Source organism: Solanum tuberosum, unplaced genomic scaffold (genome assembly GCF_000226075.1).
Source record: "Solanum tuberosum cultivar DM 1-3 516 R44 unplaced genomic scaffold, SolTub_3.0 scf00013, whole genome shotgun sequence".
Classification (NCBI taxonomy): Eukaryota; Viridiplantae; Streptophyta; class Magnoliopsida; order Solanales; family Solanaceae; genus Solanum; species Solanum tuberosum.
This window is the reverse complement of record NW_006238940.1, coordinates 2,262,731-2,290,644: the sequence shown is the minus strand read 5'-3', so window position 1 is coordinate 2,290,644 and position 27,914 is coordinate 2,262,731. Positions and strand designations below refer to the sequence as shown.

Below are 27,914 nucleotides of genomic sequence, written 5' to 3'. Positions count from 1 at the left end.
TATGGTCCCTAAACTATCACAATAGGTTTAAAATAGTCCCTTAACTATACACGTGACAAATATAGTCCCTTAACTATCCACCCTTTTGTCAAGTTTGGTCTATATCACTTTTTATAAAAAGTGTTAACAAACACCGTTAACATACATGATTGAATTTTGTCTCATTTCTTTTTTCCACCTCTTTTTCTCCATTATCTCATTGTTTCCTCACTTTCTTTTTCCAATTCATCTCCATTGACTTTCTTTTTTGTCATTTCCTTTGTCTATTATCTCACTATTTCCTCACTTTTTTTTTTTCAATTCTTTTCGTCATTGTCTGCAATTATGTCATTGATCGTTATTTCATGCAAGTTAAAGCAAAATGCAAAGTAACGAACACAATTGAGAAAATATGATTCTATTTTCATGTTAATAATCGATCATTACATCAATGAAACTGTATAAAATTGCAGAAAAGTTCAAAAATCAGCAACTAAATTGAACTATAGTGCTCTGTTTTCAACAGTTTTTTGTGCAGAAAATAGCTTAAAACTACAAAAAAAAATAAGCAGCTATCAAACTTCGATCGAATTGCAGCACCAAAACACCCAATCAGCAGAAAACTGCAAAATCAACACCAACCTATATATAACACAACACTAGACAGCAACATCAAACCATCAAAAAATCAGCACCAAACTGCACAAAACACAGCTCCAAAAACGTCACCAAACTGCTGAACAAACAACAGCACCCAACCACCAAAAATCAGCACCAAACTACACAAAAACTAGCATAGAAACTGAGCCAAACTCGCCAAAATCTAGATTCTAGGGTTTTCTTGATTGTACCGTCTCACAATGAAGAAAAGATGAGGGAAAAATAAAATCAAGAGAGAACGTATTGAATGACGACGTTTGTTAACGGTGGATATAAAAAGTGGATAGAAACCAAACTTGACAAAAGGGTGGATAGTTAAAGGACTATATCCGTCAAGTGTATAGTTAAAGGATTATTTTAAACCTACTGCGATAGTTTAGGGACCATTTATGTCATTTTCTCATTAAAAATACTCAATTTATTTTATTTACTTATTAAATTAATTATATTATATTAAAACTAGATACTTTTTCACATTAAAGGGTTGTGACTTTTCCGGAGGGATGTTACTTATTTGAGGGGTTGTGATATTTTCGATGAATTTCGACTTTTTCGAAGGGTTGTGGTTATTTTAAATGGTTGTCTTTTTCAAAGGGTTGTGCCTTTTCCGATGAGTTGTGACTTTTTCGATGAGTAGTGACTTTTTCGAAAGGTTGTAACTTTTCTGATAAGGTACCTATTCATACTACTATTTTTTAGCTATAAATAGAGGAGTTTCCTCTCACTTTTAATCTATGATTTTTATGTTTTCTACTCTTCTTCTTCTTAATAAATCTCAAATGTTATTTGCAACAGTTTATTAAGTTAAAAAATCAATGAAATTCGAGGTACCACATAAGAAAGAGTTGGTGAATAAATTGTAGAACATTATTCTTCAATTCACACTCATATTTTCCTCTTACGATTGTCATCACATACATACTTCAATATTGTTTATATCATTTTAGAACATCAATACCCTTTTAATTAACCTAGATATTTTATTTATTAAAAAAAGACTTATTTACTATGAATAGTCACAACAATTTCAACCTTCATGTTTCTTCGGTCATAAATCACAATCATTCGCTTCTTATAAATTCTTGGGGATCTCTTTTCTGCAATAATTTGAGATCATTTAAAATTTTCATAAATGATTCATCCGCAATCCATTTATATGGTTCGCTGAAGTTCTTAGCATGGAAATTTAGGTATTGGCTTTCTATTAAATTATTAAATAAATAAAAAGAACAGAGAAATGTACAATTAACTGTGGACTTTGTTTCACACAAAAAAACTTCTATATACAGTAAAACCTCTCTAAATTAATATAGGTGCGACCATGAAACATTATTATTTTATGCATGTATTATTTAATATATAAATTAATATTTATTAATTTAAAGAGTGTTCAACAACAAAAAAATTATTCAGGGATGGAATCTCAAAGAATTTGAAAGAACCCACTTGTGAAAACCTCATTCATGTTCAGAGGTCCAGAGCTTAGAACAAATTGCGGATATCATTGGAAAAACAATGTTGATGATACAACACATTTGGAACCAGTTACGCGTAAGGAAACACTTGCATCTAGAACTCTTCACAATTTTATGGTGCAATTAGAAAAGACAACACCGAAACTTTTTGATGCAATAAGAAAAGTTAGAGATAAGCTTCAACTAGATTTAAATTTTAACAAACATAACATAATAGAATCATATTTTACTAAATTTTCTTAGATATATTTGTACTTTTAAGGAATTATCAATTTATAATATTAATGGGACCATATATTTATATAGCAGTCTTCTGAAAATATATTATCTTATTATCTTATCGAAATAAGTGATTTTTTCCATTGGCCCAAGTAGGGACCGGAGGAAATTATTATCTTAATGAGATTATTAATTAACCGAGTATTAATTTAGTGAGGTTTTACTGTATAGTGCGCGAGAATTTTCATTTATTATTCTTATTTTGTTTCTTCAATTAGTTTATTTTATTTTTCATTCGAGAGAGAATTTAATAATTAGTGTTCACATAACGAGTGAACATTGACAATACACAGATTGAGGATTATTTTTTTCAATAAAATTAATAGATCAAGTTGTGATAGAGACAATAATAATAATAAACAAAGACAAAAAAAAAGGCACATGATCTTCTTTATTTTTTTTTCATTTTGTATTCTTTTACCCTCAAACGAAGGAGTTTTTTCCTAATTTTTCTAAAATAGCAGGCATCAACGTAGTCCATTGAATTATTAGTTTTGATGTTAAGTCCACTATTTCAAATAGATTATCACTTTTACTTATAATATGATAATATAGCCATGATAATAAATATTTTTTAATAGTTATGCAAGTAAAAGTGAACGGAGAAAGTAAAGTGTTGGTGACAAGAGATTTCAATCAAATGGAACACTAGAGTGAATATAGCATGGACATATATTTTCATCTACCTTCTTCATTGGCTATGACTTGTGTTCCATATATTTTTTCTTTTTGTATATTGATATTGGGTATACAAAATTTTAAGTATGAATTCCATGTTATTTTGTGCTCATTTTAATCTTAGAAAATGTTGTCACAAGATACAGTACTCCTTGCTAGCTATATAAAATAAGATAAAAAAAATAGTGATTGATCATAAAATGATCTTAAATCAAATTAAAGATTCTATAGATAATATTTTAAATTTTATTCATCTATCAATTTTTTTTATTGAAAAAGTTTAATATTTTATATCACGATACAACTTCTATTATATACTAGATACTTTCATTAGACAATAACTATATGATATGTATGCGGCGAAAAAAAGGAGAAGACTACAATTCCGCAAAGATAAGGTAGACACTTAAAGAAATGAAATATTTTTCACCATAAGTGATGTTGTTCATATATTAACATTAAATTATGCTACTTCTATATATATATATATATAACAAAGAATTGGTAAAGCTAAATATTTGACATAAATTATAACAACAATTCACTGTAACAACCGAATTTTCCTTAAAACTAATTTTTGATATTATATTTTTTATCTCAATAATATCTTATCATTTTGATCTCAAAAATCAAGTAACTCTATGACAATATGTATTAATAATTCAAAAGCACTTTTTCTATGTTCTTTCAATTATAATCATTACTAAAAAAACATAATTTAGTAATATTAATTCCATTTTACAATATCGTATACTATATAATATGATACACACGTGCAACGCACGTACCGTGCAACTAGTGTCATTAATTAAAAGTAAGAGTATTGTTTCATTACATGAAAAGGTAAATAATTTTCCTATTTAAGGAATATCATTTGTGAGCTAAACACACAGAAAAAAAAAGTCCCTTCTTTCATTTACTCTCTCTTTCACCAATTCTTTTATTGGCTCAAATAATCATTCTTCCTATTGTGGATTTCTGGGCAATTATTTTTGTGCAACTCCAAACTTTCAGCCACGAGTGCACGTGTTTGAGAGTAATTGTGTAACCTTGGGGAGAGACCGGCTACAACGATTTGCACCGAAGTCGGACCGAAATCTCTTTCAAGGCAGTGGCTTACCATGACACAGTATTTGTGATAAGTTATTTAATACTTTTTTAATTCTAGTCCAATATCAATATTGTAGTATTTTCCAACAGAAACGAATGCATGTGTTGTGGGTTTGTGTTCATCCTTGATGCAACAAGGTAAACCCATTGCTTACCGTAGTAAAGGGTTGTCTGGAAGGAATTTGGCATTATCTATTTATGACAAGGAGTTCCTAGCCTTGGTCATGGCCATTAGTAAGTGGAGCCAATATTTATTTAGTTCATAGTAAAGACAGATCAGAAGGCCCTCAAGTTCTTGCTTGAACAACAACTGCATACTGGTTCTCAACTTAAGTGGATTACTTATCGTATGCAATTTGATTTTACCATTGAGTATAAAAAGTGAAAAGAAAACATGGTGGCTGATGCCTTATCTAGGATCCCTGTTGTGGAGCTTGCAACTCTCACTCTGTCTACTATGAGACCTAATTTGTTTATGGACCGTTGGATCCTGAATACTCAAGTGACTGATTTGATCCAGCAGTTAGTCACACATAAAGGTGAAGTTAATGTTGGAAAACTATATGCACAACGGTGTTTCCGGTGACTTAATTTGCTCAACAAAGAGAGAAGCTAAGAAGAAGTTGAGTGAAGAAGCAGGCTGTTGATTTGCCTTTGGATCAGAACATAAGCCCAACTATATTATTTGATTGATTTATTCATTAAGGGCTTCAACAACAGAAACAATAGAGGTCCAGTTCTAGTAGAACAATTTTCTTGTAAATACATATACATGTACATATATTTTATAGTAGAGTACTCTGAAAATAGTACATGTCCTATTTTATGCTACACAGCTGTATGTACTAAGCAGGTACTTAATTTATTTTATTACCATTCAATCCCTAGGAAGTTCCAATATATTTTCTTGTATAGTAGCTTTGTAGTCTTAGGTTGAAGAAATACAAAATCCAGAAAAATTCTCACGATCCTTTCTAGTATATTTCTATATATTCTTTCATGGTATCAGAGCAATACTAGAAGGATTCATCTTCTTCCTTTCCGTTTGATCTCCTCTGGAAATTCTTCTTCTTCTTAAGATTCAGATATAGAAGTAGATCCTCCATCAACTCTCTCTGTTTTTGAATCCAGAACTACCAGCAAGGAGGTAGTAGACTCAACCCATCCCTATTATCTCTCATCTTCAGATTCACCTGGAATGAACCTCATTAATGTTACTTTTGATGGATCTAGTTATGGGAACTGGAAAAAGGGAGTTTTGATTTCGCTTTCAGCTTGATTTCATAAATGGAAAAGTTGAGATTCCTAGTGAAAACTCACCTCTATTCGGACAATGGAAGAGGTGTAATGACATGGTGATTGCTTGGCTACTCAACTCTCTAAGCAAGGACATTTCTGAGAGTGTCATATACTCTCAAACTGCTGTAGATTTGTGGTCTGAGTTAGAGGAGAGATATGGACAGCCTGATGGTTCCAAATATTTTCAGCTGCAAAGACAGTTGAACAATATTAGTCAAGGAAGCAATGATGTTGCGACATACTATACTAAACTTAAAAGAATCTGGGATTAGTTGAGGGTGTTGAATACTTTTATGACATGCTCTTGTGAGTGCAAGTGTGGAGCAAAGACCCATAATCAAAAAATGAATGTGGACAAGAAGCTGATCCATTTTTTTATGGGGCTCAATGAAGTTTACTGCGCAGTTAGGGGCCACATTCTGATGATGAAGTCATTACCTTCTACCAATCAAGCATATTCCATAATCCTACATGATGAATCACAGAGGGAGGTGCAATCAGGTAAACATGTATCAATCAATTCTGCTGCTTTTTTCTCCGCTAACAAGTTCACTACACCTGGATCTAGTTCCTCAACCAGATACAACCCTGTTGTGCACAATCCAGCACCTGCAAAAATGGGAGAAGTAAGAGACAACATTGCTCATAGGGGAAACTCTGAAATGACGAGTGGGAGGAACAATTTATATTGCACATATTGTAAAAGGACTAATCATGTGAGAGGCAATTGTTATAGGCTAATTGGGTATCCACAGGATTTCAAGTTCACAAAGGGAAAGAAAAATTTCAGCAATGCAAAAGCAAATGCAGTGGAAGCAAATGAACACCTTATCCTATACCATCAGTTTCAAGAAACATTATGTCCATCCTTGTTAACTCTCAAGGCTTCTCAAAAGAGCAATGTAGAAAATCTGATTCATATGTTTCAATCAGTTCATGCAGAAGGTTCCAACCATTCAGGTTCTTATACAAATGTGAATGCAAATCTGGCAGGTATTGCTATAGCATTGCATCTTTTCTCTAGTTGTTACACCACTTTTCATGAAAATCAATGGATCATAGATACATGAGCATCACAACATATGACTTATGACAAGTCACTTTTGAATGATATAAAACAATTATCTAAACCTATCTCTGTTAGGCTTCCAAATGCATATAAGGTCAAGGTTTATTTCTTGGGCAGTGTTACTTTGTCTTCTCAAGTAAAGTTAGAAAATGTTTTATATGTCCCTTCTTTTAAGCATAATCTTTTATCTGTTACTCAATTCTGTGAGCAAAAAGATGTTGGAGTTCTCTTTACTAAAAATGGTTGCTTCTTACAGGACCTTTTTACAGTGAGGATTAATCGAAAGTTTGGTGATTGTGCTGCTGGTCTATACATGTTGAAGGATAACACATCCATTGCCAATAATTCCATCAAGTTTTCTAACATTCAGTCTTCAAAGTTTTCTCCTAAATGTAGTCTCAAGTCTGAGAATGTAGTCTCTAAGTTTCAGTCTTTGTGTGTTGTACCTGAGCCTGTTTTGACTCCTCCTCTGTCTACTTTTGATCATATGAATGGAAAGAATTATGTTTCTGAAAATCCTGAATCTATTAAATTATGGCATCTCAGATTAAGGCACATGTCTTATAATGCGATGAAGAATATTGCAAGGATCCTTGTTTCACATGAGAAACATCGGTTTCCTTGTGATGTTTGCCCCATGGCAAGACAATCTAAGCTTCCTTTCCCAAAAATTTCTATTTCCTCTAAACATTGTTTTGAACTTTTACATATTAATACTTGGGGACCATACAAAACTCCTACTCACAAAGGAGAAAGATATTTTTTTACCATTGTGGATGATTTTTCAAGAGCTACTTAGACCTATCTTTTATCTACCAAATCCAATGCTTTTCCTCTTCTTAAATTCTTTTTAGCTTACACAGAAAGACAATTTTCTAGAAAAGTAAAGATTATTAGATCCGACAATGCGTATGAATTAGGTTCTGAGAATGTAGATACAAATTTTTTCAACTCTCAAGGGATCATTCACCAGACAAATTGTGTTGCTACCCCGCAACAAAATGGGGTAGTTGAGAGGAAACATAAACATTTGCTTGAAGTTTGTAGGGCTCTTCTTTTCCAGTCGCATCTCCCTACTAAATATTGGGGGGGAAGTTTGCTTACTGCCACTCATTTGATCAACTTGTATCCTTCCAAGGTTCTGAAATACAAAACACTGCATGAAATTCTTTTAGGAAAAACACCAAATTACTCTAACCTTGAACCTTTTGGATGTCTTTGTTTTGCCTCCATATTGTCTGCTAATAGAGACAAGCTTGCACCTAGGGCAGTTGCTGGTGTTTTTCTTGGTTATCCTTTTGGGAAGAAGGGATACAAGGTGTTAAACCTTCAAACCAATCAGCTACTTGTTACTAGACATGTCAAATTCCAAGAAATGATCTTTCTTTTTGTCCACCCAGAACCTATGACAAAACTTTTTCCTTCTTCTTCATTTCCTTCTAGTGATATACTATTTCCTTCCTTATACACCAAGTCCATAAATACTACCTCTCATCCTGATGTTTTCTCGCCTCTTTCTATCCATCAGGATGATTTTGTCAATCCTACCTCAGGTAACACGATAGAACAAAGAGACTTGTCTGTTGATTCTCCTACTAATTCTATTTCTCCTGACAGGGATGTGTTACCAACAACACAAGACCAACACAGATCTACCAGAACAACGGTTAAGCCTTACTATCTCTCAGATTATGTATGCAACATTGCTTCTACAGTTATCTCCCCTAATCCACCTATGGTTCCTATGTATTCTTCTGCTTATTCTGTACTCAATGGTTCTAATCATCACCTTTTTTTACTCTATTTCACAAATCAAAGAACCTTCTTCTTACCAACAAAAAGCTATCCATCTAGGTTGGACATTAGCTATGCAGTAAGAACTTGAAGCCCTTGAATCTAACTCCACCTGGGAAGTAGTTTCCCTTCCTCCCAGAAAGAAGGCTTTACCCTGCAAATGGGTATACAAAGTCAAACTGAAATCTGATGGCTCTTTGGAAAGATTAAAGGCATGTTTGGTAGTAAAGGGGGATATTCAAAGAGAGGGTATAGACTATACGGAAACTTATTCACCTGTGATTAAGATGACAACCATACGTTGTATTTTGAGTATTGCAGTAAAGAAGGGCTGGCTTTTGTATCAGATGGAAGTGAATAACGCTTTTCTCCATAGGGACTTGGACGAGGAAGTGTACATGAAGTTCCCTCTGGGGGTTGATCCTCCATCTTCATCTCATGTATGTAGACTTCGTAAGCCTCTTTACAGATTAAAACAAGCTTCTCGACAATGGTATTCACGATTATCTGCAGCTCTTGGTACTAGGGGATATGTCCATTCCATGAATGATTACTCATTATTTACAAAATCTTCAGGGATATTGATAACCATAATTGTTGTATATGTCAATGATATTTTGTTGACAGGAAACAATACAGAGGAAATTCGTGACTTGAAAATGTTTCTGGATAAAGAATTTAAGATCAAAGATTTGGGCTTAGCAAGTTATTTCTTGGGGATGGAAATATTACCTAAATCAGATGGACTCATCATAACACAATGGAAGTTCACTCTTGACCTTTTATCAGAATACCCAGACATTGGATCTCATCCTACTTCCACACCCTTAGATCCAACAATAAAATTGAGCTCTAATTCTGGAACTGTTCTTCAAGATCCAACCTTTTATTGGCGTTTGTTGGGACAACTGAACTTTCTCACCCACACACGACCGGATTTGTCATATATTGTTCAAACCTTGAGCCAATTTATGCAAACCCCTTGTACAGGGCATTTACAGGCAGCTTATCACACTTTGCGATACCTCAGAAAAGATCCAAGTTTAGCCCTTTTTATCAATTCATCTCCTTCTTTTCAAATTCTTGCCTTTTGTGATGCGGATTGGGTTAAGTGTGCTGATTCCCGTCGATCTGTAAGTGGATTTTATCTTAGCCTCGGAGGCTCTCCAATCTCTTGGAAATCTAAAAAACAGATGGTGGGTTCCTTATCCTCGGCGGAAGCCGAATATCATTCTATGCGCAGGCTAGTTGCAGAAATCTCTTGGGTGGTTCGTCTCCTTTCTGATCTCTCTTTCTCTCCTTCTCTTCCTATAAACCTTCATTGTGACAATCAAGCAGCAATTCATATTACACGAAACCCTGTCTTTCACGAACGAACAAAACATATCAAACTTGATTGTCATTTCATCTGTGAAAAACTTCTTGATGGGTTAATTTCTCTGTCTTTCGTTCCTTCTTCTTCTCAAATTGCAGACTTATTCACCAAACCTTTGGCTGGACCACTCCATCGGCACTTTATTGGCAAGTTAGAAGTCCGATCTCCGGTCTCCAACTTGAGGGGGATGTTTCCGGTGACTTAATTTGCTCAACAAAGAGAGAAGCTAAGAAGAAGTTGAGTGAAGAAGCAGGCTGTTGATTGGCCTTTGGATCAGAACATAAGACCAACTATATTATTGGATTGATTTATTCATTAAGGGCTTCAACAACAGAAACAATAGAGGTCCAGTTCTAGTAGAACAATTTCCTTGTAAATACATATACATGTATAGATATTTTAGAGTAGAGTACTCTGGAAATAGTACATGTCCTATTTTATGCTACACAGCTGTATGTACTAGGCAGGTACTTAGTTTATTTTATTACCATTCAATCCCTAAGAAGTTTCAATATATTTTCTTGTACAGTAGCTTTGTAGTCTTAGGTTGAAGAAATACAAAATCCAAAAAATTTCTCACGATCCTTTCTAGTATATTTCTATATATTCTTTCAGAAGCATACCAGAATCATACAACTTACATGAATAATAGACACATATAGTTTATGCTAGAACAAGTACAATCATGGTAGAGCACATAAACTTTCTAAAATTTAATTCAAGAATTACCTCTTGAAGTATGAGCAGATATCTTCAAGCGAATCCACAAGCTAGTCAACAAGCTAGAACCTTCAATCGAATCCACAAGCTAGTCCATAAACTGGACCACAGTTATGCGGTCTTCTACAATGATCCCAAGTTCACTTCCGAACTCTCTCAATACTTGGGTGGCAAAGTATCTTATAAACAAACTTATTCACTTTTCAAGGGTTAGAAGAATCCATATTTATAGAGATTTCTTCCTGTTCCAAGGAGAAGAAGGAATACCATGTCTTTCCTTAGAATAAAAAAAGACATGTACTTCTCCCTTTCCTTAGAATAGAAAAGTCACGTCCTTCTCTCTTTCCTTAGAACAAAAAAAGTGATATACTTCTCCGTTACCTTAGAATAGAGAAAGACACATACTTCTCCCTTTTCCTTTAGAATAGATTCTGAGTTCTAGTCAAATATGGGCACGGTAGGGACCACAAAATTAATTACCGAAGCTTCCTATTATGAAAATAATTCCAAATAATTAATTTAAATTATTCTTACCATAATAAATTACAAATCATTCCACTAGAAATTCATAATTGCACTCCTCTATTTATATTTCAAAATTCCCCATTAAACACATATGTAATTCCTCATGTTAAGATTACAGATGTTAATCAATAAATTAAATTACTGACGAATTTAATTCAATGATCAATTTCCTTTAGAGCACTGGTTTACTTATTTCATGTGTCGGATTCATAAATTCACTTGCATGGTTTGATACGATGAAAACTTATAAGCTTCTCAAAAAGATATATCATCAATCTCTATCGAGGCATGGATTCAGTCAAGTAACTTATTATCTCACCAATATATATTATTATCATCCAATCTACTAGACATATTGACCCATCTTAGAATCTCACCTTTTAATAAATCAAAACGATAATTAACATATACAGATCATAATAGTTATATTAGGATTAAGAATATAAGTATATTTAACAGTTTAGAGAATATGTTTTTGTTGGTCAGTCTAAAACAACTATCTCTACTCGGTCTCGTTCAATACATACAAAATGCACTAGCACAAGAAGTTGGAACTATATCATTCCCGTAATCAAGATAAATTACATATTATCTTATGCTACAATCGTACCGATGTCATGCTCAATTCCCATCATAGATTGTGAATGAAAAACTTTATACTTATAAGAACCAATGATTTAATCCTCTGTGTATAAGCTAAAACTATATATACTAAATCATCTACTATATAAGTAAACAAACACCATAAACGAATAAATGATATTGAATAAATAATTATTCTATAATAAATACTATATTTAAACACATGATTAATAGTATATATCCCAAGGGTACTCCTATGTGAACAGCCAGTTGCGACACCTGATCGAGCTGTGGCTAGGGGACATTCCCACCCTTTCAGAAGGGTTGTAGCACTTTTCTATTGGCCTAATCTAAAGAAGGATTATGTGAGAAATATTTGAGAAGTTTGTCAGAGGATTATGTTGCTTACTCATGATTAATGAAACCTCTCTCAATTCCATCTTTAGCATGGATTTTATAGAAGGTTTACCCAAATCCAAAGGAAAGAAGCTTTTGTGCTTTCACAACGTACGCATGGTTGTAGTAGCCAATAAGAGAAGCTATGGCAGGACCTTTCAAGTGGTTTTTCTCAAGGTTCAGCCTCATAGACTTTCTTTACCTCCTAAATTGTTACTTCATCCCACCTTCCATGTTATGATCACTCACCCGCCGGTACGGTGGTCAATTTAGCTAGTCCCTTTTGTCCTCAACCTGTTAAGTTGGCTCAGGTTTTGATCCAATGGGAGCACTTGCCTGATTCTGAGGCTTCTTGGGATGGGAGGATTATAATGCCTTACAATCTCACTTTCCTTCCTTGAGGACAAGGAAGTTTTCTAGCAGGAAGTATTGATGTTGTACCTACCAGATAGCATGGATCGGACGAGTTAGTTAGGGTGCTTGTGATTGACAACTTCTCATTTAGTTGCGTCTACTTAATTATTTTTTATTATACATTTGGATTGTTCATTATTTAGGATTAGCCATTTCAGTCTGGAGATGTAATTCATTCAATACAGACAGACATGAATGAAATGAAAATCTCTTAGTTTAATCTTCTTAGCTATACAGTGTTAATTTTCTTCTTCAATGTCAGTTGAACTCGCATCATTTTGCCTTTTCAACTCTTATTATTAACAAAATTCAATTCAAGGTCAGCAATCTCCATAAATAAAGTTCAAAAATGAACTCTAGTTGTTTAAAATTGAACTCACACTGCCCAAAGTCAAACTCAGATGAGATTGTTTTTATCTCAAATTTTGAATTCGGTTTGGCTTTGCTCTTCAAACGTACTCCAAGACGGTAAAAAATTCTAACTTGTACAAGTGAAACATCTAACATTGCCTCAAAGTTGACAAAAGAAAGAAGCCAATATACAACGTTTTCTAGCGAAGGGTAAAAAGATTTTTATAACTGAAAACTTGCTATTTTTCTATAACATGTCACACGCTTAATATATTTCAAAAACTTGCTATTTGGTACACTTCTTACTTGTGAAAACTGTTCTAAGGCAATAAAACAAACTGAAATGCAAGTCATAAAGTGCATGCTTGGGCTGGATTATGAAACTTCTGTGCGTTTGCCTCAAGGAAAACTTGGAAAGAAAGAATGTTCCTGTTAACATCTTGTTTAAGAAAAAACTAAAATAATCATAACAATAACCTTGCATAGTCTAAATTAAACCAGAAGTAAAGTATAATATTAACGACTTTCAACAACCCCAAAGAAACAAAGAAGAATCCATTAATTATGGAATTTCTTGTTTTAGATGCTGAAATATGAAAGGAATAAATTGACAGAACACTGCTACAGACCATTGTAGTTTTGGGAATTATGGGGGGTGAAGGGAGAGGAAGACCAAATACACATCTTACAAATGTCTTCAGAAAAGAAACCGAAGAGAAAATGACAATTCATACCTTGCTGATTCTTTGCATCTCCTATACCCATGCACAACTTGTTTTGCCAATATACTAATAGTCAACAAGAGCAAGGCAACAAAATCTATTACTCGACCTCTTCAAGTCATTTGGTACAACATACTACCCAGACCTGGACTATCAAAATATGGGGAGCGTGAACAGACTCCACCATATTTGCTACAACTAATTATAAAATACTGCATCAATAATGTTAAGAAGAATAGATAAATACTTCACGGGAGGATCCAGATATCCTCTCACTATGTCTATGAGATTGACTATCAACAGGAAAAGCAAAGCTCAAAATAACTCAAATATCACTGTTGTGTTTCGCTACTTGGGGACTCTTGAGTTGGCCGGCTTTTGATCTGGTAAACCTGCTTGACTTGCTTGTCGTACGCCGGCCCTTTTGAAGTTTCTTGATGCTTTGAGTACGTTGCTGTAGCTCCCCTTGCAGGTTTATTAATCCACTGCAGAGGAGGTGAAGGAAGAGGACCCACATTTTGTGTGAATGGAGGTGGTGGGCAGACGTTAGATAGTTGTCCAGAATTTGGCATTCTTGCCACAGTCGAATAAGGTCTTGTTCTTGCACCACTTTCGATTGTCAACACTGACATTTCATTTCTCATGCTATGATACTGATCTTGATATGAATGTCTCTCTTGCATCCTGAAATTTTGCCTAGTGTTTTGCAACTCATAAGGAGATGGAGCATATCTGGGGTTCCCAGATGCACCACGAGGCATAAAATTGCTAGGGATATAAGAAGGGTCCTCAAAGAAACCACTTGCATGTCCAGAGGGTCCAGGAAATCGTGGCCTGTGATTCGGAGACGAATTCCTACGACTCATTTGATCATAGAATCCACCTTCATAGCCAGATGGTCCAGCTGGCCTTGGCCTATTCAAAACATGGTTGCCCGGAAAATTTCGAGAATATGATTGATCCAACACTCCAAAATTAGTTCCACCAGGTTTGATATTCAATGAGTTCTTAAGCAACCGATGTGCTGCTTCTCCCAGTGAAGGCCCTGCTATTGCCCCTGGTACAGAACCCCTGCATAAAACACAAGATAAGCCATGCATATCATCAGTTGATTATTTGTATGAAGAAAGTACATTCACAAGCTCATTACTTGCAAGACAATTTCTGTTGTTACTTGTAGATTAACATAGTGAGAAAAGCAAAGACACCCAAATACCACAAGACACGGATAAGGAGGTCAGATTTTTACCTATCTTTGCCTAGATGGCGCCGGGTTCCATGATCTTCATGCCATAATACAGGAAAAGGTTTTATATCAACAGCTCTCAACATCTGCAGCACAAAGTTAAAAAAAGCTGCATTCACAATCTATATTTTTTATATTAAAAGCAGGAACCCCAATACTTAAAAGTTAAATTACCTATATTCGCTTATTATTTATCTAAATACCTTTATTTTAAAAACCTACAAATGGATACATATGTCTATTTTCCTTTTCTGAATAGTTGCCACTGTTTAGTTGCACCATTTTGATAAATTGAAACTAGCACAAGTTCATTTGGAATCGCACTAGAAAAATAAAAATAAAACTCGAACAAGAATATCAACGGACATTTCAATAGGTATCACTTTGGTCTTCATATGACACTCTCACACTTCAATCTTCTTCTTCTTTGTTTCTGGTCCAGCTTCAATCTTCTTTATTAACACTTCATCAGATCTGAAATATTACTTTTCTTTCACCAAACTATTATCCTTTTTCCTTGGCTATTTTCTAAATCCTTTGCAGACATGATGTCTTCTTTACCAACTGGAGGAAGTTATATTTACACTATTTTTGACACCCTTCTGGTAAAGCTAAAGGACTGCTCAATGAAGAGAGATGGAAACTATCATTATTCCGAGTCAAGAAGAGAAGGCCTAGCAACATGGTCTATGAACCACCATGCATTCCCAACATTATTACCTACTTTTGTTTTTGTAGCTATTAAATTTCCATGTCAAATGCTCTCACTATATAAGAAGGCCAGATTACACCCCCTTCCTTCCTTGTATTTTACAAAATTCAAAGCAGTAACAAAATTGTGACTTGGATTTAAACAAAAATGGTAAAATACCTTTACCACTGAGATAGATAACTTCAAACGTTTATTGAAGAATCATATGAATATATTTGTTACAATTTGAGGGGAGAGTGAGTTTTGATTTTGAATTGACAACATTTAGTCTTATAAAATAAATTTTTAGTCTTTCTTTTTTTGATGACAAGGGAAACCCGCAGCCGCTACCCTTTGGGTGCGCACAGGGTATAATTTTTTTTTTTGAAACTGATAACTTTAGTCTATATATCCACAGGTATACTACAACAAAAGTGTAGTTCCCCTTCAAAAGTGTTACAACTTACAGAATAAAATAGTCTTAGTCTAAACTGCTGCCTATAAACAGTCTAGCACGTCAAAGATGTCTTCTGTCCTAGTTAATATATCTTGTTTACACCAAAAATAGAAAAGAGCTAAGCAGTCCATCTTGATCTTCTGTAAGCTATTCTGCCAATTTTCAAAACTCCTGTTGTTTCTCTCTTTCCAGATTGTCCACCAAATAAATTTTCACAGGGTATAAATTTTTAGTCTTTCTTAAGCATATAAATTTTGACTAATTCATTTCTTGACAATTTTTTGCATACTTTTATGAATTCTTTTTTAATTATTGCATGACACTGAATGGTTCACATAATAAACTATTTGTTTTCTTATTTCTTTCCAATATTGGTGAAGTATAGGGAGTAATATTCTGCACAAGCTATCAAAATTCACAAAGAAAAAAAAGAGTTGAGAGGAACAAAAAAGAGAAACAAATGCAAAGTGAAGGAGAATTTGGAGTTATATTGTTGTCATCATTGTGTCAGTTCCTTTTTTTTTCCTCATATTTAGCCTTTTCTTTCATAAACATCAGCACTCCTAATAATGTGAAATACACATGTTAAAGCTTTAAAAGCACCTTTTAACATTTGAAAAATATATAACTTTAACCAACAAAGAAAAAAAATTACAGTTGTTAATTACAAATATGTATATTACTTATCTATTTCAAATAGTTTTGTTTGGACAACGAGGCTGGAGTTTGAAAAATAAATGCTTGGAGTTAAAGTTGAAAAGAAGATGAAATTGTGTTTGACATAAATTTTTTTGGAGAAAAAATTAAATTTCTCTTCGTAAAATATTACTTCATTTGAGATACTCAAACAAAATTTTTTAGCTTAAAAGATTCCATTTAAAAGTGTATTGAAATAATAAACAAATTTATAAGTAAACATTGATTTGGAAATAATGTGTCTAAATGTCTTTATAACTCAAGCAAAAAATTTAAGTATGCATATGACAAAATACAACATTTTGCAGTACAAATTTTATAATAATGACATCAGATAAATGTGCAGAGAGAAGCAGCAATGAAGCCTATTCAACCAGGCACTGGACCTTTAATGGCAAAAGATGTGTGTCAAAATACATGAAAAAATGAACTGCCGATTAACTCATATTGAAGAAATATTAGAATGAAATAAACTCAAGCATCTACACTAGGAAAAGCTCAAAGAGTAGGCTTGTCTTTAATGTAAAAAAGTGGAGGGCATATGCTAATCAATAGCAGGAAACACCACCTAAATAACAACACTAACTAGATCAATTTGGAAGTAGAACCCAATTTACTAAGATACACGATAATTCCAGTAAAGAAACTGAAAAACTAATTACAGCACATACTCCTGTTAGATTATATATATCTGTCATGAAATTAATGGTTAAGCAGTTTTATGATTTGGTTATTATTGTTTAAGAATGCTCACAAATGTACAACAGCAACTAAACAAATCATGGATCCTTCACAAACCTTTTTGGGCATAAATACTCCTTCTGGAGGCCGCGGAATGTGCTTATGAGGTGCTGGATTCAGAAAGGTAATATTTCTGGCCATAAAAGAAAAAAGAAGGTAAAAGAGGTACTTCCTCAAACAATTGAAATATTGAACATGTCAGTTACAATTTGAAAGAAGGGTAGAGGTCCAGAATTGCCACAAAGGAACTCACAGAATCTTATTATTTAAGATATCTTCCAATCCATTAAGTGGGGAAGAAACCCTCTCTCTCAGGCCATTCCTCTCAGATAACCAAATGAATCCGTTCATCCCACCGCTGTGGAAAAGGGAACAAAGGAGAGCTTGAGGAACTAGCAAACAATCGGCATAAAAAAAGGTTGCAAATTTCAGCAGTAGACCAGATTACCAACCTCAAATTTGGATCAATTATCCATGGCCTTTGGGCCCTGGAGGGAATCATAACATTGTGATGATAGTACGAAATGATATATGGGGCCAAAGTATGGTGATGATGAACATAGAGCAAATCGAACATTACACTGTTCCTTAGTTGCTCCGTGTCCTGTAAAAATACAAAATGAGAATGACAAAAGAACAACTCTAATATGCATTACAATTATACACCTTCCAGCATTTACCACAGTTAAGCTCTGGGAAAACAAAAGGGATCAATGGATACTCATGACCACACTAAACTCCCATGAAAAATCCTCTTAAATGTTTGAAATCATTGTTGCTTATGGACAACAAAGGAAGGTAAAAACAAATTGTTTAAGGACTAATACGTTGAAAAATAACAATGAACATCCATGTTAAACTACAACCATTGCATCTTTAAGCAGCTATTTAGGTTAAAATAGTGCAATAAATAGAAATACTACGATCCGTGATTTCTAGCACCACACAAATGGAGACAATCAGAGATAGCCATGGTGAAACATACAGCATTCTGCCGTAGTAATTTCGATGGAACATGGGAAAGCTATAAAACTGTATGTAGTTTGTTAGAATCTTGAAGATCTTCTAGAATATTCTAGGATCCTGTAAATATAGTATAGTTTGATTTATTCTTGTAATTATGTATTTTGATTCTATATCCTTTCTAAGAATATGTACACATAGCTATTTCATTAGAGGAAAAATACTCCAAGGAGACATTATGCATATCAAATACCATAATATCGAAACCGCAGGATCAAAGTTTCGGTTTCGGTATGGTAATTCGATATTTACCATACCATGCCCAGCCCTAATCCTGTCTACTTTTTAAGCTCTTTTTGGCTAACATGTTAACCGGAACAAAATGCCCTTATATCCGGCCAACATAGTAGGTTGCCACGTGGGGACTTTTCCAACAAAATATTTGTGGAAGCCCTTGGGGCTAAGAATTAAGTCAAAAAAGATATGCAATGTGGTTACTGAGATATGTGATAAAAAGTTAGCAAGGTGAAAAATCCAGTATTTATTCTTAGGAGGAAGATTAACACCTATTTTTTGAAGATAATTTGTTTTTTGAAGATAATGAAGATTGGCACCTATTAACTCAGTTTTGAATGCTCTCCCCACTTACATGATGCTTGCATTTACAATTTCTAGAAGAAGGGTAGAAAATAAATTAGACAGCTAAGGAGAGATTTTTTTGGTAAGGCAACAAGGTGAACAGAAGTATCAATCTAGTGAAATGGGAAGTCGTAACTCTAAGCAAGAAGCAGGGCACTATAGGTATTAAGAATCTGAATTTACACAATAGAAGTTTTCCGCAAAAAGGCTATGGAAGTTCAACAAATGATTTGGCACTACGGAGAAATTTCATCACACGGAAATATGGAATGGAAAATCATTGCATCCCGCAAGCCAAAAGTTTGACTTGAACCTACGTTTGCTAAGAGAAGAGAGAGAAGGGAAAGATAACTCACAGAAAGAAATTCTTCCGACCACGGAATTGAATACAAGACAGACTTTGATCAGGTTCTTTTATCAATTTCCTAGACCTCACTTAACTTATTGTTCCTTAAACCAGCTGCTGGTAGATCTGATCGGATACCGGACACACAAGAACCTAATCCGTGAGGAATGCATGGTTCTATGGAACCTCAATCTCCACAGGTTTATTAGCTAAATGGCAATTGGCACATAAAATACACCCAATCACTTTTTTTTTTGAAATAGGTTAAAATACACCCAATCACTTCTCGTAAATTATTATAACCCTGTTGGAGAGAACTTAGGCAATTCACTTCGAGTACATAGGACTTCCTTAGGGCGTACTACCGTTTTTCACTGAGGGGGTGAACCGAAGCTATTGCAGCGAAGGATTGATCTAAAATGAAGCACTCTTTTCCCGAGTGGAGCTTCTTATGCCTAAATGCAGCAAGCCCCGAGAGTAGTTGAAGTTTCGAACAAAGGTTGCGCAAGACCCCTTCAATCTTGCCCACGTGTTAGCTAGCTTGTACTATTGCTCGCCTGCGTAACCTGAATTCTGGCAAGCGCTACGCTAACCTAGCTAGAGCTACATCTTGCTAACATCGTCTGAATTGTCTTGCATGCTCTACGTTCATATGGAAAGCCCACATTACCTTCGTCTCCCGTCGTAGTCGCCTTCTTCATATGGCAATTGGCCAATTGCTACCCGTCATTTGCACTATGTTGTCAATAACCTATGAAGTCAGAAGATCCTATGGAAGCAGTGTGAGGAGAACCATTAGAAATCAGTGGCAAGAATTTTTGGGCAAAGAAGATTATCGTGGGTAGTGGGAGAAAGACTGACTTTTGGAAGGATCACTGGATTGGTCTTAATGGTTTGAAGTGCACCTTCCTTGATCTATATTTACCGAGTCTCCAAATTCATGCTAAGATAGATAAAATCTGGAGTTAATAAGGTTGGGATTTGAATTTCAGAAGAGCTCTCAATGATTGGGAAATTTAGAGGTTTACCTCAATGCTTCAGCCATTGGTGGTACAATTGAGATGTCAAACAAACTTAAATAGATGTTGAACAGCAAAGGAAAATTTTCAGTGAAGTTTGTTTACTGGCATATGAACCACAGAAACCATCAGATTGCGATTTGGCCTTGGAAACTTATTTGCGGAGTTAAAATTCCAGTGAAGATCTCTTGTTTTGTCTGGTTGGTGGTAAGCAAAGCATGCCTAGCTCAAGAAAACTTACAAAGAAGTGGGTTTCACATTTGTTCAAGATATCTATCATGTGAACAGAAAAGTGAAAGTAATGAGCACTTCTCCTACACTGTAAGACAACTATAAATCTATGGCACGTGTTCTGTTCTTTTGTATATTGGGGATAAAATGCGTTATGCCTAGCTCCACCCTAGAACTTCTGAGCAATTGGAAGAATGTGGGGAGAAGCAGTGAAGAGGATTGACGGTAGGTCATTCCTGCTTGCAATTGGCGGATAGTTAGGAAAGAGAGGAACTCAAGATATTTTGAAGACACTACCAATCCCAAATCAAGAAAAATAGGTTACATTGTTTTAGTTTGTATTTTTTTAGTGGAGCAACACATAAGCTTATGGGTTTTGGACAGGAGAGTAGGACAACCCTTATACTTCTCAATGTTTGTGAAGTTAGACAACTGAGCATCATTTTTTTTATTAATACAAATGGTTACCTTAATCTCAAAAAGAGAGAGAGAGAGAGGAACATCCAAGTCTCAATTCAACTATTCGTCAATCAAATCTACTAGAACTTGAAGCAGTATTAACTTTTGGGCACATAAGTGGTGGGGGGAGAGAGTTGAGGGAAGTTCTTCCCTAACATATACCGAGTGTTTTGCCAAAGAGAGATGACGGTTCAGCAGATTCGTATGTCACACAAGGGGGATTCACTAGGATTTGAGATTCAAAAAGAACCTTCAGGAAAGGGAGATGGAAGAATTTCACAAATTGACTGAGATTTTGTCTGGGCTGGATAATCCAGCAAACATTTTAGATGCTTGGAATTGGCGGGTGAGTGTAAACGGTTTGTTCACTGAGTTTGTATTGGTGAGAGAGGAATGCACTTTCCCTCATGACTCCATTCGGACACCTAGAGCACCAAGGTGTTTTTTTTTGTGTGGTTGGCAGCAAGGGATATGATCTTAACTGCAGAAAATCTGATAAAGAAGAGGATCAAGTTGGTGCTTCATGTGTAAGAGCTCGAGCAAAAATGTAGATCATCTTCTATTGCATTAAAAAGTGGCTAATAAGTTATGGAGGGTGGTTCTTAATTTGTTTGGATGCAATGGTTGATGCCCAGTGAAGGAGGTTTTACAAAGTTGGACCAACAAGAGGGGGAAGAGAAGACCAAGGGCTTGGAGTGTTTCCCCCTTAGCAATCATGTGGGTTATTTGGAAAGAGAGAAATAGGAGGGCTTGTGAAGGGTTGGAACAAGATTTTGTAAAAATGCAAACTAGTAAGTTGTCTCTAGTTTCTTTTTGGTGTACTTATGATGTCCCCATTTGTATAGAGGATTGGATCTCTTTGTCGAGAACCATATTTTGGTGTAGGTTCTCTATATGGCTTGTACACAGAATTTCCACAATTGTCAATAAAATTATTTAGCTTATTGAATAAGAGAAAAAAAACTACTAGAACTGCATGTGTCTCGTGAAAAAGATGCTTATAGCAAGGACGGAATAATCAGAGAAACCAAAACGGAGGCAACATAAATTGAAGATGGAAAAACTAGTTGTACTTAAACTACTCTCTTTTATCCTCTTAAGGCAATCAAGTTCACCATCTTTACAAATTTAAAAGTAGATACTATTAACAACAAGACCCAAGACAGTAAAAGGTCTAAAAAAAAATTTTGTTTTCATACCGTTAACGTGTCTTCAAGCTTCTTTGTTTCAGCAAGTAACTTTTTCTCATCGATGAACGGCAATTTTACAACAGCCTATTTCATAGAGGAAATAACAAGTAGTTCAGAGATATCAAACTTTCAAATAAGTGAACATCTACAATCATCTCGAGAACCACTTAACCTACGAAAATTGTTGTAAAACTACCTGCCATGCAAAACGCTTCCCATTCATGTCAAGTTCAAAATCTGCATTCACAAAAGAATTTATGATGAATGATCGACTTCGGAACATAAGAGAAATATAGTAAACTGAACTACAGTAAAATGTTGACATCACACCTGTTGGGTAAAAATCAGAAATTGGTGATGAAGGATCCATCATTAGCATCCTGTACTTTTCAGGAAGAGCTTTTGCACTGCAGGACAGGTGAAGAGGGAGACAAATACAAAGAACCACAAATAACCACCAACTTAGAGAAATAGTCAACACAGTATAAAAGATGTTTCCTTTGAAATTTCCTTCAATACAGAGTATAAAGAGCCTAAAGATAACCTTGCAGCTGGTAGAACACCCATTAGCTGATCGAAGGGCTTAAATGGTTCCCCTGGGAAAAAAGTAATTTCCAAGTCTGCTAGACCTTTGAGATCAGAAGCAAATGGAGCGTAATGATACGGGTAAAACCTAAAAAAGAAAAGTGATGTCGTAAGTGCACATTTCCACTTGAACCATCAGAAAATTGGAAAGGACAAAGAAATGTTTAGAGTAACTAAGATTCTCCCTCTATCCCAATTAATATGAACTCTTCCGATTTTGGGACAGCCAAAAATGTTTGACACCATGCCACTAATTGTATTATACATTACGACTATCAAAACTTCTGAGAATTCAAATTCACTTTTATTATTCAATTTTTGAACTTTGATGTGATGTTTTCTCTACCAAACTAATCTCACACATTACTTTAATATGTTTTCCACTACCACTAGTACAAACAATCAAGTAAAATAGCATTTTCAATTGTGTCCAATCTAACGCTGCCATATAAAATGGAATTAGCCGATAATTTTGAATCAAGTATGGAGTGGTCTTGTCCCCTATTGTGGGATTATACCGAGTATGTTGTTGTTGTTGTTGTTGTTATAATTGTATGGAGTGGCCTTGCCTAGTGGTCAATTAAGTGGATACAAATCTTAGACCAGGATTGAAATCCCAAAAAATACACTAGCTGCTGCTCGCAAGTTGACTTAGAAACTACCATTATCACCAAAAAAACACTTCCGACACAATAATGAAGCATAAAAAGTAGGAAGAAGAGAGGTCCCCCCTAGACCCCAAGCCCCTCACACCCAATTTACAAAAAGAAAAGAATGACTAAATGGATAATAAAAAATTTGACTAGTATACTACAAAAGGAGGTGTTGCTTATGCAAGGAGGCAGGTGAAGATAGAGATCATCTTCCTCTATATTGCAGCCTGGCCACAAAACTGTGGTGGGATATTATTAGTTGGTTTTGTATTTCATGGGTGATGCCTAGATCTGTTAAGGACTTGTTGTTTAACAGGAAAGTTGGAAGAATAAGGAAAACACGCAGGGCCTGGAATGTTGCTTCTGTAGCTCTGATGTGGATTATTTGGAGAGAGAAACGGGAGAGCATTTAAAAGGGTAGAAATGAGTTTGGGCAAGTGTTTCTGATCCCTTATTTAATGTTTGTGCACCCATGTAGCTCCTGGTTGTAAAGAGCAATGGGTGTCTTTTGTAGATAACCATCTCTTTCTGTAGGTTCTTCACTTTTTGGTATACCTCTAGTATGCAGCTGATTTTGTCCTTGTTGATTAATGAAATTGTTCACTTGATCAAAAAAAAAAAAAAGGAGTCATACAGAACATCCCTACAAGGATAAGTACAATTGTCAAACAGTAATCAACATCATATATGTAGCACACTGCATGCATAAAACAGCAGCTCCATCTATTTACCACAATGTACTCAATGAAGCAATAGTTACACGAAGAAAGGCATAAAGATGAAGTAGAAAATACTATTTATTTAAATCCAGGAAAACAACAAACCATTGCCACGAGCAAACACCTTGGTAGTAATACCGGCAAACCCAACATAATCCTTCCACATACTTCTGAACCTGAAATTTTGAGATTAATCATCTAATAGTTTTGACAACAGAACTCAGTTTCAGTATCATCTTACTAGCTACAGGATGCAAAATGATGTTTATCTGCAAAAGAAAGGAAGGTGTGAAGAAGGGAATTCTCCTTTCCCTCCTGACACATCTATCCTAGTTGGACATAAATGACTACAGCATCATTACATGTAAATACAGGCCCCAAAACCACAGAGTTCACAAAGAGGAAAATGGGATCTCTAAGCACAAGGGCACTTACTCCACTAATGAGCATTGTGGTGCAACAAACGAAGCTTTTAAAACTCTAAAGGGAGAGCTCAAGTAAAGTGGGAGACTGTAGATAACTACTTATCCAGATGTTTATTGTCCTTATTTCAGTTTATTTTACTTTATTGTGCTTGTTTGGAACTAGATGTTACTTATTCATCCTTTATTTCTTTTAATTACTCTTGCTTCCAACCAATTGCAATTGGTTGGATGGTGAAACACAGTCAATTGTGCTTCATAAAGGTAAATCAAAGCAGGCTCATTTGAAACTACAACAAAATAAGTGCATAATTTCATAGGTGTACGAAAACAAGCCACTAGTGGTCTTTAAAAAAAGGTTTTACAGGGTCAAGATATTGCATTCCAAAATTCATGCAAGCACTAATGTGCAGCAAGAGTAAATTAACGGCATGCACTGTGGATAAGAAAACAGAAAGAAGTTGTAGATGCATTATAGGTCAGAAAGTGTATTAACTTTCTTTCACCCAATGATTTTTGCAACTGAACTTATCACTCTCAGAAGTTGTAGATGCAACATATTTATCTGCTTCTTTACAATTTTTCATGTGTATATAAAGTTTGAGCCAAATGAATGAGTTCGGTAAAATCCATAATTATCACTGTAGATCCACCACTGACTGTATACCAAGAAGTACAGAGACATACAAAATAATATGGTTCACTACAAGGACATACAATAATCAATAGAACCCGAGACATCATGCATGCACCAAGAGGAAACCAAAAACAAGAGGCTACTCCTCAAATATACAAAGTCACTCTCTATCTTCCAAATGTTCTTTTATTTTTCCCTTTCCATATTATACAGTAACATTAAGGGGTCACTTGGTTTACAAACAAGTTATGAGGGGATCGGCAATACACGGATTACTAATGCGGGGACTGTAATGTAAGAGTTAGTAATTGATGTTAGGCCAAATATATGAATAATCTAGTCATTATTTGCCTCACATTTAGTACTTTTAATTGCCTTTTAATATGGATTTTATCACTTGGAGCGTATAATGGTGTTTTATGATGTGTAGTATTTAAATGAAGAAGTTTGGAGCTAAAATGGATGTATTTGTTCTTCGATTTGTTGATTTGTTGTTGTTGGTGTTTATTTGGTGTTCCTTCATAGCTTTATTTTAGTCAATCCCAGTCCCTGTTCTCGCGTTTTGCCTACTGTTTATTGTATATAAAAATTTTGCTTACTGTTACTGTATATATTATATATTGTATTGTTTCGTTTTTCTCGTTGGTTCTAAGTTTCTTGTTTTCTTCAAGATTGGGTTGCATTCACAGTATAGTGATCCTGTCTCCAATTTCTTGATCTATATTCTCTTTCTCCCATAGCATACTTTGTATCGTTGTTCTCTTTTATTGATTTACGGTATAGTTCGGGTTCTTACTTGCTTTGTCCTGATTTACAGTATAATTTGGAATTATTGCTTGTTATCTTGCATTTCAGACTATACACTTGATTTAGTATCCCTTGGTAAATTCCTTTGTAGTTACACCTTATTTGGTGGCTTCGGTGAACGATGATAGATTAGGGTCATGTCTACAGTTGAAGCTGGGATTGAGGGGAAGGGGCAGTAAGTGGGTTAAAGGTTCTCCTAGATTGAGAATAGGGTCTTGGAATATATGGTCTTTGACAGGGAAGTCCATACAGTTAGTGAAGATTCTAAAAAGAGGAGGATTAATATAGCATGTGTCCAGAAGACCAAATGGGTAGGTACCAAGGCTTGGGATGTTGACGGTTTTAAGTTGTTGTATTCAGGCTCGTGAGATAGGAATGGAGTAGGCGTTTTAGTAAACGAGGACCTTAGGGAGCAAGTGGTGGAGGTTAGGAGGATCAATGATAGGATGAGGACGATTAAGCTAGTGGTTGGAAGGTTTACTTTGAACAATATTAGTGCTTACGCGCCTCAGGTGGGCTTGGATGAGGAGGTCAAGAAGCACTTTTGGGAGGATTTGGATGAGGTGGTGAGGGGTACACTGAGAAGTAAACCGAAAAACAAAACCAAATCGAACCGAATTCTAATTTGGATTGATTTTTTAGTTTGGTTTTGGATTAATAATTTAGATGCTGTTTTTGTGAGCAGGTTGCAGAGACAATTAATCATTTGTTCTTACATTGTAAAGTGGTTGGCAAGCTGTGGAATTTGTTACTAGCTTCAGAGGTATAAGTTGGACTGTTCCAGGGAGAACAGGACAGGCTCTAGAAAGCTGGAATATGGAGGGCAGTGGCAGCACAGACAAGAGTAGATGGAAAATTGTCCCAGCTGTTATTTGGTGGACCATATGGAAAGAAGGAATTCTAGGAATTTTGATAACAAGAGCAGCCCTCTGCACAAGATTAAAATGAACTGCATTATCACTTTTTGCTATTGGTGTAGTTCAGAGTATATAGATAACCCTGTGGCTATTGTAGACATTCTAGGGTCCTTAAGGTGAAAGGAGGATCTAGGGATAGTTCTCTTTTTTCTTCTTTTCTTTTCTTTATCCTTTGTTTATGCCCAACATACATGTGTGGAAGGAGGATATGATGTAAATTTTTGGATACCAGCTTTGAGCTGATGATTGATATACAAATGTTACCTTTATCAAAACAAATAATTTACTTCGTTTGGTTTTTTGGTTTGGTTTCGGATTTAGAAAAATAAAATCGAAAAAACCATATATATATATATATATATATATATTCATTTTCAAATTGCAAATATAACTTTGATTATGTTTCTAATTATTGACATAACCGAATAACCAAACCGAAAAGAGAAAAACCTAACCAAACAAAATTTATTTTGGTTTGGATTGTGGGTTACACTTCTTCAAAACCAAAAAAACCAAACTGAAAAACCAAATGCACACCCCTATTGAGAAGATATTTATTGACGGCATTTGAATGAGCACATCAGGGCAACATCCAGTGGTTTTGACGATGTGCATAGAGGCTTTGGTTTTCGGGATAGAAATAGAGGTAGGACCTCGCGCCTAGATTTTACTAGAGCTTTTGAGTTGGTGACAGCTAGCTCGTGCTTTCCAAAGGAGGCAGTTGGTTACCTTCTGTGGTGTAGTGGTTAAAACTAAAATAGATTACTTACTGTTGAATGAGTAGGCAGATTTAGTCATAATCTGCTCCACCATTGAGCTGGCAGATTTGATTATAATCAGCTCCACAAATAAAGCTGGCAGATTTGATTAGAATCTGCTCCTGTGAATATGGGATTAGAATATATTATTCTAGGAAAATAGTTTAGAGGAAATCCCTTGATTCAAGGATTTCCTAAGAATTAGGGATTGATTAGTTTATTTGGTCTTTACTTGTTCTCTTATAAATACTGTAGAAACACTATGAATAAAATATACTTTTCCAGTATCTAAACTTTCATGGTATCAGAG

The 27,914-nt window shown here is 35.0% G+C and overlaps 1 protein-coding gene across 3 annotated transcripts in view; it reads right to left on the bottom strand.

The window, feature by feature from the left end:
* Positions 1-13,246: 13,246 nt before the first annotated feature.
* Positions 13,247-27,914, bottom strand: part of LOC102604337 (5'-3' exoribonuclease 4) — a 44,970-nt gene continuing 30,302 nt past the window's right edge. For 2 of the 3 annotated variants that reach the window (XM_006339976.2, XM_006339977.2), the window contains exons 14-23: positions 24,169-24,239; positions 22,651-22,779; positions 22,437-22,513; positions 22,303-22,343; positions 22,116-22,190; positions 17,712-17,863; positions 17,513-17,617; positions 17,317-17,392; positions 14,678-14,760; positions 13,761-14,499 (exon numbers count right to left, since the gene is read on the bottom strand). In XM_006339976.2, coding sequence (XP_006340038.1) covers positions 13,761-14,499; positions 14,678-14,760; positions 17,317-17,392; positions 17,513-17,617; positions 17,712-17,863; positions 22,116-22,190; positions 22,303-22,343; positions 22,437-22,513; positions 22,651-22,779; positions 24,169-24,239 — 1,548 coding nt within the window. Of the gene's footprint in view, positions 14,500-14,677; positions 14,761-17,316; positions 17,393-17,512; positions 17,618-17,711; positions 17,864-22,115; positions 22,191-22,302; positions 22,344-22,436; positions 22,514-22,650; positions 22,780-24,168; positions 24,240-27,914 lie in introns of all 3 variants that reach the window. The other variant, XM_015314244.1, reaches the window with a different exon arrangement.